At 43.2% G+C, this 13,814-nt stretch overlaps 2 protein-coding genes across 2 annotated transcripts in view; one reads left to right on the top strand and one right to left on the bottom strand.

Moving 5' to 3' along the window:
* Positions 1–2,093: 2,093 nt before the first annotated feature.
* On the bottom strand, positions 2,094–6,748 carry ddx10 (DEAD (Asp-Glu-Ala-Asp) box polypeptide 10). The gene is made up of 2 exons (XM_026194044.1): positions 5,290–6,748; positions 2,094–4,340 (listed from the first exon to the last, which is right to left on the bottom strand). Exons 1-2 carry the CDS (start codon positions 6,637–6,639, stop codon positions 3,135–3,137), a joined length of 2,556 nt encoding a protein of 851 aa, XP_026049829.1. The 5' UTR covers positions 6,640–6,748; the 3' UTR covers positions 2,094–3,134.
* A 91-nt stretch (positions 6,749–6,839) lies between these two features.
* The window catches only part of szt2 (SZT2 subunit of KICSTOR complex), a 148,865-nt gene continuing 141,890 nt past the window's right edge, over positions 6,840–13,814 (top strand). Inside the window, exons 1-4 of the mRNA XM_026194043.1 lie at positions 6,840–6,899; positions 8,636–8,950; positions 10,829–10,954; positions 11,174–11,347. Of these exons, the coding sequence (XP_026049828.1) occupies positions 8,927–8,950; positions 10,829–10,954; positions 11,174–11,347 (324 nt within the window). The 5' untranslated portion in view covers positions 6,840–6,899; positions 8,636–8,926. The remainder of the gene's footprint in view (positions 6,900–8,635; positions 8,951–10,828; positions 10,955–11,173; positions 11,348–13,814) is intronic.

The raw sequence follows: 13,814 nt of genomic DNA, 5'->3' as shown, positions 1-13,814 counted from the left end.
CAACTGCTGCACATTTGGCAGACTAACATTTTCAGATTAATTAAACAATAAAATATATATTTTTACAACATTACATGTAAAGAATCAAGTGGAAGTTTTTCTAAAGTTATTTAATGATATTTATATTATGGAAGCAGATTATTGACATTTTTCCCTTTTCCTGTTTTCAGATATAATAAACACGCACAAACAAAATCAAAGGGCCAGAACACAAAGCTGGAAAACCCACCCGATCGACCAAAATCAACTCAAAATTCTCCCACACAACAGAACCTCCTCTCTTCCTCGCTGCCTCCAAATCTCCCAGTGGAATGATCACTGGTTCGCTATCTGTCACCATCAAAACGCGAATGATTCACCTGCTTATAAACCAGGGAATCAGACACCGAAGCAGTTAGGCTCTAAATGAAGCTTCGGACGTCACTGATCACGTGACTCTGGCCAAACAAATCAAGCTTCGACACAGCGCTTCTGAAGCACCGGAGCGTCAGCTTCAAGCGGGCCATCACTACCTTACAGTATAAAGTGCATCAATGCAACTAAAGTTGTGATTTGGCAGTATTTGAATAAAATGTAAATGTATTCAGCAGACCTCAGCGATCTAGATGTATGGTTGTAGTAACTCACTGATGCTGCTATTCATACTGTCATTATATTAATGCTGCTATCCTGTATATATGTACATACATGTTTGAGTACTTACGATTGTTTTTTTTGTACTTTTTATATTTTACATTTATATTTATTATTGAAACTTGCACCAAGGGAGTGGCACTCCAATTTCATTGTACTCTGTACAATGACAATAAAGGCTATTCTATTCTATTCTGATGTCATTGGGTGAGAACATGGATTGTCATTTTCAAAGGTGATAGTTTCAGGTTAACAAAGAAATAAAATTAATCCACAAATTTGTTCAGAAACTTTTACACATACCAACCCTTCTGAAAGCAGCTGGCTTCCTTTTGTCCTCAGGTGTGTGTTTGGAAAGGCCCGAGACTGGGGGTAACAAGACCTTGATTATACTTCCCTAACCTTTCCCTTCGGTTTGCTCCAGGAGCTCCTTTTACTTTCACACATGGTAAGGAGAAGACAACTAGGTGAATATTGCTAATGTCTAAATTAACATCCACTCACAGTAAACTAAAAACATTTAGGTTTATAAGATAAATAAATATAAGTTGTTAACAGTTCTAAGGTTTTATTTCCAACACAGGCTGGCCCGTCCTCCTCTGTTTCTTCACCTTCAGCATAAACTGTCAGCTAAATATTACTCTGTAAACTCAGTAAAGGCTCCTTAAACAATAGTTTGTGCTGTTTCATTTAGCGTACAACATTAATCACTCAAACTGTTAAAATATAGGTTAAGCATCATAAATATAATTAAAATCACCCCCAGCTGCAACATTAAAGACTCAATAATTACGATTAAATATGACATGTATGATTCTCCATAATAGGTACATATGAGTTAAATACATTGTCAAGTGTTTAAACATGTAGAAATTCAGATGTTATTTTAGAGCAGTCAAACCAAATTATTGCATGTTGATAGAATAAAATAAAAGACGATTGCTTCATATTTGAATAAGAATCTGAAAGGATTTTTGAGTCTATTGCATGAATTGCTTTGTACGGGGAAATGTAGTGGAACAAAGCTAATTTGTTTTAAATCTACATTTGCACTTTTCCAATTAAGTCTCTTTTGTTCTTGCTCTGCATCACCCGGCCTCATTCTCAACACATAACAGCCCAAACACGTGCATAACCAAGGAGCTGCCGATCACTGAGATGAGCAGCTACTGGGTCACTTTAGCTCCACCTGCTGGACACATGTTGGACATGCAGGGTGTAGCGTCGCATGTGTGGAGCAAAATAAGTGGGAAATCTCAATGTAAATCAATCTGACTGTAATCCTGACATTCTTAATTTTTCACAGAAGTACATGTTTGTGAAAAACAGGCACACACACCGAGAGAAGCACTTCAGCTGACTTTAGAGCAGGCTGATCCATCCAGGTCACTAGAATTCACTTGAAATTCCTGGAAATTTACCCCTAAAGTCCTTAAAGTTCAAACCAATGACAAGAAAACTTCAATGGTTACAAATATTTTAATAGCATAACTCAATAATCAGACAAGTCAAAGTTGTGACTCTCAGACATGAAATTATATTCATGGATCAAGAAGAAGAAGAAGAGGCCACGATTCCAGGGGTGAGCCAGGGAGCCACAGGGAACATCGGTGCATTAACTAAGCTGTTTAGTCCTTTTGGAGAAACACAGCTCCCCATGGATGCCAACCAGGCACCGCTTGTCCTCATCAGCAGCTCTGGCATCGTGGAGCTAACCTGTTCACATTTAACAGTGGACAGTGATTGAAAACGATCACCCCTCAGATACTAATGTGGGCATCAGAAAACAACTTCCTGTTTGGTTTTCAGTTGAAAAGTCACAGAGTACCTTCCAGAAACGGTTTTATCCCACTATGAGTGCAATAACACAATGACCTAGTCTTAACCTCAGCAGCCTAATGGCCATTTTAGCCACTTGGGGAAAAGTAGAACTGATTTCAAATCCACAACAGTTTAAACATAATACATGTAAAATAAAGATGCACTCATTGTCCCTCTGCAGGACCTTCAGTAATGTTGCTGTCTCAAGCTTTATTGAGACTGACCAACCCCGAGCTCGTGTTTAAAGTCTGCATTACAAACTGGAATTGACTGTTTTACAGAGAAAGTTACACATTAATGGCACACCGCCATCTTTCTTCTGTTTTGAACAGCTGGGTCACAACTTCTGCCTCAAAGTGAGCTTTTATTTTTTGCTAATGTGCTCTAACATGACTGACTGGTGCTTCACTCTAGGAGCATGTTTGGCTCGTCTCTTTGCTATGACTCTGTTCTTGTGTAAGCCAATCAGGACGGGGCAACATTTAGCAGTGTTTCTTTCACACCCAATGGGATCAGTCCTGATAACGTTTGATGGCAGTTTCTGATTGGAAGCCTCTGGACTGAACAGTCACCTGCACGTTTGCACTGCAGAGTAAAACACTGGTCAGATTGAAGCTGCTGCAACAGCTTGAGTACTCCTCATTAGAACTGACGGAACCGTTCTGTTCTCTTTGGGTCATCTACCTTCGCCCACCCAGCAACTGTAAGACTAACTCCTCATCCTCTGCCAAAGAGAGACCAGTGTCCAGAGCTGTGTGCTCATCATCTTCATCGCTCACTTTCCTCCTCTTTCCTGCTGTATGCTTCTCATCCTCCTCTTCGCTGTCCTCCTCCTCTTCCTCTTCACTGCTGTGCTGCCGTTTAGACGACCCCATTTCCATCTCGTCCTCCTCATCCTCTGACGACAAAGAAGACGACGAGTGCACTTTGTCGGGATCTGGCAGGGCACTGGGGTCAAACTCGTCTTCGCTGTCATTGGCCAGGTAGGCCACGACCTCGTCCTCCTCGTCCTGGTCCCGCTTGCTTGCCTCCTTCCTGGCAGCCCTCTCCTTCAGCCGCTTCTCTCGGTGTTTGGCTTTCACCTTGCGGCTGTACTCCTGCTTATCAAACTCCTGATCTTCCCGCTTCAGCCTCTCCCGAGCCTTTTCCACATTGATTCCCGAAACGTCCTCCTCTTCTTGCTCCCCCTCATCCTCAGCAGTCACTGCTTGCTGGACTGGTGGCCAAAGCTGCACAGCCTCACCTTCTTCATTGAAAGTCACTTTGGTGTTTACCTGAAACTTTCTCTTGAGGATCTTTTTAGCTTCTTTGTACTTTGTCTCTTTCTCAGTTTTCTTTTCTGGGTCATTTTCAGGATCCTCTGGACTCTGCTGATCCTCCGTCAGATTAAAGACATCCTTTCGTTTGACTGTCAGCAGGTCCAAGTCTCGTAGATCATCATCATCATCGTCATCAGCGTCACCTGCACTCGGGGTTAATGTCTTGGACGTATCCAAACCTCCTTCATCACCACCGTCCTCATCCTCACTGGACTCGTCTGACTCCGAGTTTTGCCGCTCCTCACGAGAAACCTCTCCTTTCAGCTGGGCCTTAAATCTCCTCAGCTCTTCTTCTTCCTCAGACTCCTCCTCCTGCACTTCTTTCTCTACTTTCTGTGCCTGAGCTTTACTTAGGAACCGAACCCTTGGGGCCACAGCGAGGCCGAGGGACAAAGCGTACTCGTGAAGCTTGATCTTAAAGGCATCAAACACCTCTTTGTTCTTCATGAGGTACACCGAGCGCAGGTAGGAAACAAAACACCTCTGGGCTCGCTCCTTCTGCTCCTTCTCCTGAGCGAGGAAGGCCTCCAGCTTCTGCTGCACGTTCTGCAGTTTGTCTGGGTTCACCTGGAAGTAGCCAAACAATTAAGTTAATCAGATCTTATGTAATGTTTTGTGACTACACTTAAATCTGCCTGTTTGAAACCACATATAAATGTATATTAAATAAATGAACTATAATAAATATATTCTGAGGAGGTTTCTAAGACTAGTACAGCTCTGGGTGACGAGATGTGCGGACATAAAGGTTTTTTATTTTGCAATATTTGAAATATAAGTACCACATTAAGCTGTATCAGCAGTATTGGGTTTAGCATAATCATATTATATCTGCCTGTACTTGTTCCTAAATTTGAGTTGCTGTCACCACTGTGAGTCTTTTCACCAACTTTTCTGTCAGATTTGTAGTGATACTTAAAAAGTTATTTGACGTGTGCACACCTCGTTAGGACGGCAGTTTGTGCAGATATTAACAGTGTTATACTAACGTGTAGTGCCTACACTACTAAGCTCTTCACCTCACTGTACAATACCTTATGCAATACTTTTTGTAAATAGTCAACAGTGCAATAGACTCAATACTTGAAATGTGCAATTCACTTGTATTTTTATTCCTATGTATTATATTTATCCCCTTTGTATATTTTATTTATATTTGTCTCTGTATTTATATGTGTGTGTGTGTGTGTGTGTGTGTGTATATATATATATATATAACAATTCTGTAACTGTAACTTCGGTCGTTGCTGTGCTTTTTTTTGGAAGTCGAATTTCCCAGAGGAACCCACCCGAGGGATTAATAAAGTTCTATCTTATCTTATCTTAATTCCTGGGGAGTAATGCAAAGTACTGTACCGAGGGTTTGAAATATCTCCTTCTAAATGGAGTAAAAACATTAAACAGTTATTTTACTGTTTTACATAAACCTACTGAACAGTGTGTGTGTGTGTGTGTGTGTGTGTGTGTGTGTGTGTGTGTGTGTGTGTGTGTGTGTAATGGGTAGATGATGTCTCACTTGTATCTTGTTGATGGGAACTTTCTTCTCCTCCAGCTGCTTCACCATGCCTTTCTCCTCCGAGGGCAGCAGCAGCAGCAGGGCCTCTCCACCCTCCTTGTACCTGGCCGTCCGGCCCACCCTGTGGATGTATGTGTCGGCGTCCTCTGGACAGTCAAACTGCAGCACCCAGTGGACGGCAGGGAAGTCCAGGCCTCTGGCAGCTATGTCGGTGGCAAAAAGCACAGCGTTTTGCTTCTTGAGGAAGTCGTTGTACACCTCCACCCTCTTCATTTGCTGCTGTTTTCCATGCAGCGCCAGGATGGGCATGCCTGGCCGGAGACGGCAGAAAGCTCGGAACAGGTACTGCACCTCCTTGCAGCAGGCGAAGAAGACTATGATCTTCTTCTTTAGGTGGCTCCTAATGAATGAGTAGAGCATGTTGACCTTCTGGTGGAGCTCACACACGATGTAGTTCTGCTCCAGCGTGGCTGGCGTGCTGAACTTGGCTTTTTCGTGCACCCACACATACTCCGGATCTTTGAGACTGAGCCGGCCCAGGTCTTTGACTGATTTGGTTTGCGTGGCAGAAAACAGCAGAGTCTGCCGGGACTTGGGGAGATTCTCCACGATGGCATTGAGCGTATCTGCAAAGCCCATGTCCAGAATGCGGTCTGCCTCATCCAGGACCAGCATGTGGAGGTCGGATGCGTGGAAGGTGGCCGTTTCATCCATGTGCTGGAGGAGTCGGCCCGGGGTGCAGATGGCAATGTTGGTACGGTGAATCCTCTCACACTCGCTTTTCAGGTCTTTTCCGCCGATGATGAGCCCTGCAGAAAACTCGTGGTTCCTGCCCACCTTGCGCAGGACTTCAAAGGTCTGGTAGGCGAGCTCTCGGGTGGGAGAGATGATGAGAGCACCGAGGCCGTCCATGGAGCTCCATTGCTGGCGGTAGAGACACTCCAGGACCGGTATGAGAAAGGCTAAAGTCTTACCGGAGCCAGTTTTAGCCGCACCGAGAACATCTTTCCCCTGCAGAGCGAAGCCGATGGTCTGCCGCTGGATCTCCGTAGGCTGCCGATACTGAGCCTCCTGCAGGCCCAGCAAGGTCTTCTTAGAAATGGGGAAGTCGGAGAACTTGACAACCTCCTTGAGGTTGATTTCTCCATACCTGCTCACCAGCTTATCGATGTACTCTCGTTCTACCTGCCACTCGGGCTTCTTCTTCTGCGCCCTCTCTTGCTTCACTCGTGCTTTGGTCCGGTTGTACTTTTTCTTCCATTTCTCGAAGTTTCTGACGGGGTCGACGCTCGCTTTCATCTTTTGGGGTTTCGGTTTTTTCCCAACAGGATTTGGGCCTTTTTTCTCCATGACTAAAGACGAGAATCGCAGCAAGATCGAGTCAAAAACACACACGCTGGACTCTAGATAAACAGCATGGAGAAGCCTGCTCGCCGTCGCGTGTTGAATGACGTAGTCATCCCGCGACTCAAATCTTTAACATGGGGAAGCTTTGCCCTGAACTTCATTTGACAGGCAGAACTGCAAAATATTTATTTATGTATTTAAATGTATTCACAGCGCTGTGTAAAGACAACGGGCGAATAACAAAGACAGAAGTGGGTGCAAAGGTCAGCATAATTCCGCAGTGTTGAATATTTTTACCGTCAAAGGTGGCAGCTGCCTTGGCCAGCTTCAGCCATCCTTCAGAAAACGTGTAAAAACAACAGTTGTGGTTGTCATTCTCACAGAGGACTCACGTATTCACATCCAAATTAAACCACGATGTTGAGTTGTGTAAATCTCATTTCGCTGCTTCTTTTGAATCTTCTTTCACTTTAGGGGTTTAGGAGGTGGAAACATACTTTCTCCTTATTATTTAACATCCTCGACACCAAATTCCTTCAGAATATAATTCAACTTTTTGGGTTAACATATATTTCAGTGATTTGACTGCTGCAAATCAGAATTCCCACTATATGTCTAAAAAAATCCCCTAACCTTCGCATTTGACCAGGTCCTCACCTTTCGCTATAGAAATATTGTTTGTAGCACAACACATGGAGTTTGCGTGTTTTCCACATATTTTCCTAGGTCCTCCCACAGATATGCGTGATTGACTCTATAGTCTTGAATGGTAGTATATCTCTATGTTTAAGACCCATGACAGTTGGCAGCCTTTCCAGGGTTTACCTTCTCTCTCACTCTATGATATCTTGTTACCCTTCAGCCCACCAGCTACCCTGAACTGGACAAGTGGAAGAAAGTGGATGGACAGAAAGATAGCCCAATTTAAAATCAAAATGTTTAATAAAGCAGGGTATGGTGTAGGGTAGGTCTGCCTTGGGACCGTAGTTGCTGTTGTATGGGTGTGCAGTGGTTCTTGGTGTCACAATTACATGAACTTATTATGTCAGTGTTTGTGTCACTGAAGTAGCATCAAAACTCTGAGTCTTCACAGCAGGACCTCACCTGAGTGCATCACAGTGACTCTGTGGTTTAGCCCTGTGGCAGACTGGCAACCTGTACAGGGTGTATTCTGCCACTTGCCCTGTGGGATCTGGGATAATGTTCAATGTTCACAGCTAGAGTGGAAAAAAACAACTCAAAGAGTGCGAGAAGCAGAAAATATTGTCTTCAATCCATCATTTGTTTTCAACAGACATGATATACAACAGACCTAACGAGCACTAACAGTCTGCTTCTCTATTCACATTTCAAAAACTCCTTCAAAAAACATATCAAAAACATATAAGTATCAACTGCTTTTTATTCAGCTTTCACAGCCATCTTATCCACCTCCAATTATTCATAAAGAGCATGCCACAGGCAAAATATGGCAGCAGTAACAGTTCCGCTATAATTTCTTTATTAAAATCATGAAAATCAATTCTGTGTCAGAGAAAATCTAAGAATGATGTTATTGCTGGAGATAGTCCTCGTTTATAAAGTTTGTAAAATGCCCCATTAGTGCTGTGCCATACTGCAGATTTTATTTGGTATCACTCTGATACCAAGCAGGGTCAGTATTGCTGATACCAGTACAGATAGTGGTACTTTGAACTTATAAAGGCAGCTCGTGTTGTGGAGAACAGTTTGTGAGCTTTTTATGTATTTTCAAACTTCTATGAAGACCTGCAATGTAAATGTGCCTGTCTTTAAAGGACTTTGTGTTTGTAGCCTGTAGCACATTTATAAGACAGAAGTCTTATAAAGGTGCTACAGGCTACAAACAGCATAGACCTGAGAGTCAAAAAAACATCATATGTCACAGTGCATGTTTGTTGTTTATTTTTTTAATTTCTAAAAAATAATTCATTTAACACATGTAAATATTTATATGTATAAATCTTATCACTCTTTCTAGTATTGATCCGATACCAACACCAGCATCGACACTATCGTTTCGACCCGGTCACCTGTAGGTCCCGCTACAGCCCAGCAGGTGGCGGTAAGACCGCAGAGTTTGGACGTCAACTGCGCGAAAACAAGAAGACGAAGAAGAACATGTCGACGCTGGTACCGCTCTACAAGCACCTGATCAGAAGAGAAGACAGATGATAAACAAGTACTAATACAGACCACTTTGCACAACACAGAGTGGATATCCGTCGGCCGAGCCTCGCCGACACCCTGCAGCTCTTATGCTAAACACGGCATGGCAGAGAGACCGGACAATGAGGTAACAGTCAGGGTAGCACTGGTTAGTAAAACATGCCACATTTTAACTTCGTGCTCTTAACACCCAGAAGTCGTTAAAGTCCCTTTTAAAGTGAAGCATGAATTTAAATAATCCACAACAGAGAGGCAGAGCTGTTACGTGACGTCTGCAGACGAGGAGAAACTTGTGATAGCTGCACAGCTACACGACTACAGGAAGCTAGCAGCAACTGACAAACTGGAAGTAAACACGAGTCACATTAGTCAGAAGGTTTAAGTTAATTTTGCTGAGTTTCTGGCCTGTTAGCAACTCGGCGATACGTGCCTGCAGATTACAGAGCCAAATAAAACTTTCCTTCAGCATTAAAATAGGCAAAAGGGTTAACGCTCCGCGTGTGTTCGTTAGGAAACAGCTAAAAACATTTAGCCCACATTATGTATTTACAATAAATACAAATGCAGTTTTATGAAGTGAAATTTTAACATGAAAGTCCAGTATCTCAAAATACCAGCTAGCTAAAAGATTGACTATTATATGTTATTTAAAGGCAAGCTGTACATTTGTACTGTTGGACTCTGCAGGAGGAAAGGTGGAGAAGAGCCTGCAGGCAGAGTGCAGCGGGTGGGGACGAGTGTCACGGGTGATTTTTGACAGATGGATAGCAGCAAGAGATAAAGGGAAGATTCCTAAGATGTTAGTTAGACCTGCTATTATGCACTGACAGAAAGACGTGAGGCCGACCTGGAGGTGGCAGAGCTGAAGATGCTACTGAAGATTTTTGTTGGGAGCGACCAGAATGGACACAGAATGGACACAGGGACAGCTCATGAGTGGTTTGGAGTAAAGTTAATGAGGCAGAGCTGAGATGGTGCAGAGGAGGGAGAGTGCATGTGGAAGGATGTTGAAGATGCAGCTGCCAGGCAGGAGGAAAACCAGAGATGATTCATTGACGTAGTGAAGGAGGATATGCAGAGGACTGGTGTGACTGAAGACGATGCTGTTGAATTATAATTACTTCTTATTTTATTTGTATATAAGTAATGTGGAAGCTACAGCTAATATTGATCAATATACTGCTGAGTGTTGTAATCTATAACTATGTGTAATGATGCACAAATATGTAGGCTAACATTGTTATTCTTAGATATGGACCCTGCTGACTGCCAGTCAGCAAAAAAGCTCACACTTACTCTGGCCTATGTTTAGCTGTTACATCAGTTTAGCATTGGCAAAATGTTGAATTGTGGTGTAATAAAAAGCTGAAGCAGAACAAAAGAACATCAGCACAAAACGTGGTATCAGCCAGATGGTGTTTTAAACAAAGGTAATGATTTCAAACTTGGTGAAGCTTTTATTTGGATTATTTAAATGATAATACTAAAGATTTTACGGTACATTGAAGCACAACAAAACTGATGAAAATGATGCACAACAGCCAGCAAAGCAAATAGGAAAAATGACATATCAAATTAAATGCAAAATTAAAATATAGTTATTAATAATTAAAAATGAGAGTCGGTGCTGTTCACAGAATCACACCTGTTAACAATTAAAGCTAAAACTGAAAAGGTGAGTTTTTAGTTTCGATTTGAAATCTGTTGCTCTGGAGTTTCTGCGCTGGGACCTCTGAAACATGGAGTGAAAGTTGTGACCCTACTGCTCTCCTGAACTGTGATATTGGTAAATACTTTCATATTACCTTTATAGCCACTCTTGCTAGTTTAAATAGAATAGATCACATAGATCTGTTCTACATGGACATGCTTATATTAGAAAATATGGTCTTTATTATTCCTGAATAATGCTGCCATCCAGTGGCGTTGGGCATCCTCAAACCCTCTCTCGCTCATACAGATGTGTGAACATCCCACATTTATGATTGTGCATGTTGTTGTTAAGGTGGAGGAGGCTGACCACATCTACCTGCTCATGAAAGAGGACTACCGGATCTCTAGGAATGTGCGACTGGCGTGGTTTCTTAGTAAACTTAACCAAATCATCTGTCCGGCTTCAAAGCCTGAAGTGGTGAGTTTCCTCTCCTGTCCTCATGATGGCCCAGCAGCACCAAGATCAAGATTGGCACCCTTCTATTATTATCCTTGTATATGCCACCGATGATTAGATGGTGGCTGCACTGTGACAAATTAAAGGAAAAATAGAGAGCTATTTTAACATTGTAACTGCTGTTCTGATTGGTCTCTAAAAGCTACTGCAAATCATATTTCCTCCCACTTCCTGTTGTAGCTGCACTCTGAAAATGAACTGGACCTGCTTAGCATCTTACCTAAAGGATGGCAGCCAGATATCTCCCCAACTTCACACCCATGCATACTGATGCCTTCCACCCGGGCCACCTTCCTGGCCCGGAGGTACCGCTTCATCATCGAGCTGGACCTGAGTCCCTCCACAGGGATTGTGGTAAGTCTTAAATGCACTGTCTCCTGAATGAGTTCAAACAATATTAAAAAGTGCTTAGTGCAAGAATAGATGTAATATTTAAGTTTGTTATGATTATTTGCTGTGTAAATTATTCATAGTGGACAATCCATTTGTCTGCTTGTCTTATATCAAGTACATCACGTCTCTTTCTGGCTCCTGAGTGTCTCAGTGTGTTTCCATTTGTAGTCAAGAAGGCTTTTAATTTATTCAGACGCTGTTAGAAGAGCAAAAAAATTTAAATTTTGTGAATGAATTTTGCAAATGGTAAATATTTGATCACTTAAAGTGCTTTTTCTTACTCCAGCTGCCTCTTTATTTAACATTGGGGACAACCTGGGGTTCAGTATGTTGCTCAAGGATACTGCAGATGACCCGCTCTGCCTTCTGAGCTCACAATCATTTGCTGCTCTGACTCGCAGACGAAGCACCTCATTAAGATTTAGATTGTTCACTTTTAGTTGGTTGAATGTGAATCGTGCTCGAGCTGTTGCTCAGTGGGATGTTGCTACTCCGTACTGAAACCTCTCACAGAAAACTGGATGCATGGCCATCCATGCATGTGAAGCAGCACTGCATGGTGATCCAATGAACTCTTACCAAGTGCAATCACAAGGATAGAATTAAAGTCTGAAAGCACAGAACTGAGACTGTTGTTGTGCTGCTGAATGTGTTCCTCAGTCTTCACATTTGACCCTTTTTATATGAGACAGCACAGAGTATTCTGTAAATGCACACGCTGCACTGTTGAACCATATCGTTGCATAAGAGAAGGAGCTCATGCAGTTCAGAGGTTTCAGGTCCGCTTCTCTCAGCATGTCTGGTAACATATGGACAACGGATGGACTTATTTGCTTCTTTGTTAGCATGAAGCCCATATCTGGAAAACTGTTAAGCAGTTACCTACAGATAAGAGATATCCTTATATGGTGTAAAATAAGAACTTATTTTTAAGTGCCTTAAACCTGCACGACTTCAAATTGGAACCTCGGGTTGCAAAAAGTATTAATTCCTTTAAATTACAACCTCAGTAAGAGATTTTTCATAAATTTATGTAGTTTATAAATTCACCTAATGTTAAAGGTCCCTATTCCCATGTTGACGTCCAACATAACAGTTTGTCAAATCAAAGTTGCAGACCTGTCTGCTGTGGTGAACCCTGCTGATTAAGAGCAGCTAGAAGAAGCTTTAGGGGCCGTGTGTGTTCTCTTTGGGGATTGTGGCTTCATCCAACAGTCCAAAGACATGCGTAGGGTTAAATTAAATGGGTTGAATGTAAGTGTGACTGGTGGTCTGTCTCTATATGTTAGTCCTGTGACAGACTGGCAACCTGTGCAGGGTCATGACAGCTAGGATAGCCTCCAACATCCACTACTCTCAGCTGGATAAGCAAGTGAGTAAGTAAGTAGATGGATGGATCTTCTAGAGTCAGAAAGCTGAATAAAGGAGGGTTTGCTTTAGTGTGGGCGTGGCTTGTGACTGAAGTTGTATGAGTGCCATGTTTCTTTGTTTCACAGTTACATCAGTGCTGTTTGTTACGTCAGCAGTTTGCTAAAGTAGTGCCAACACAGATGTTCCAGTCTTCACAGCACAATGTCATCTAACATGTGAGTGACATCACAGTGAAGTCATCACAGTGAAGTCATCACAGTGAAGTCATCACAGTGAAGTCATCACAGTGAAGTCATCACAGTGAAGTCATCACAGTGAAGTCATCACAGTGATGTCACTCACATGTTGCCTTTAAAAAACAGTTCCCTTTCAGTCGATTCACTCGGTACAACACATAAGTATGGGATATCACGCCCTCGCGTGTCCTGGCTGAAGAAACCTTTATTCACGCCTTTACGGCAGATGACGTGTGATGACACGCGCAAGGCCCCGCCCGCACATATAGCCGCTGCCATCACCGTCATCCCTCAGTTCTTACGCTCTTCACCTCGCTGAGAACACCTCTGCTGAGTTGGGCTAGCTAGCTACTGCTAGTTAGCTCCGTTGTCTGCCAACTTGAACCTAGCTTAACTGCCCCTGTTGGTGTTAGCCTCCACCGCCCAGCTGGTGCGTAGGCTGCCCGCGGAGCGCTATTTTCAAGTTTTTCTTGTGCAGCGTTTCGCTTTGCGTTTTGGGAATGGACTCCAAACCGAAGCGAGCAAAGCAGAAATCTTCTGTTCGCCCCTGTCCTCAGGGATGTGGTTTCTCTTTGCACGACAGCGACCAGCACGATGCCTGCCCTGTCTGCCTGGGGATCGTCCACGCTAGGAGAGCGTCGACGGAGCCCGAAGCTTGTGCGTTTTGTCGCCAGCTCCGACGCTCGACCCTGGAAAGACGGGTGACGTTTGTGGAAAGAGTGCTGGGACGCTCGGCTGTCGCACGGCATGACCCTCTTCTTTCCGAGTCTGGAGCCCCGGCTTCGTCCGAGTCCGAAGACGAAAATTTTCAGGTCGATGTC

This window comes from Astatotilapia calliptera, chromosome 15, assembly GCF_900246225.1.
Source record: "Astatotilapia calliptera chromosome 15, fAstCal1.2, whole genome shotgun sequence".
Lineage (NCBI taxonomy): Eukaryota > Metazoa > Chordata > Actinopteri > Cichliformes > Cichlidae > Astatotilapia > Astatotilapia calliptera.
Note: the sequence above shows the minus strand (reverse complement) of the source record. Positions and strands in the feature narration are given on the sequence as shown.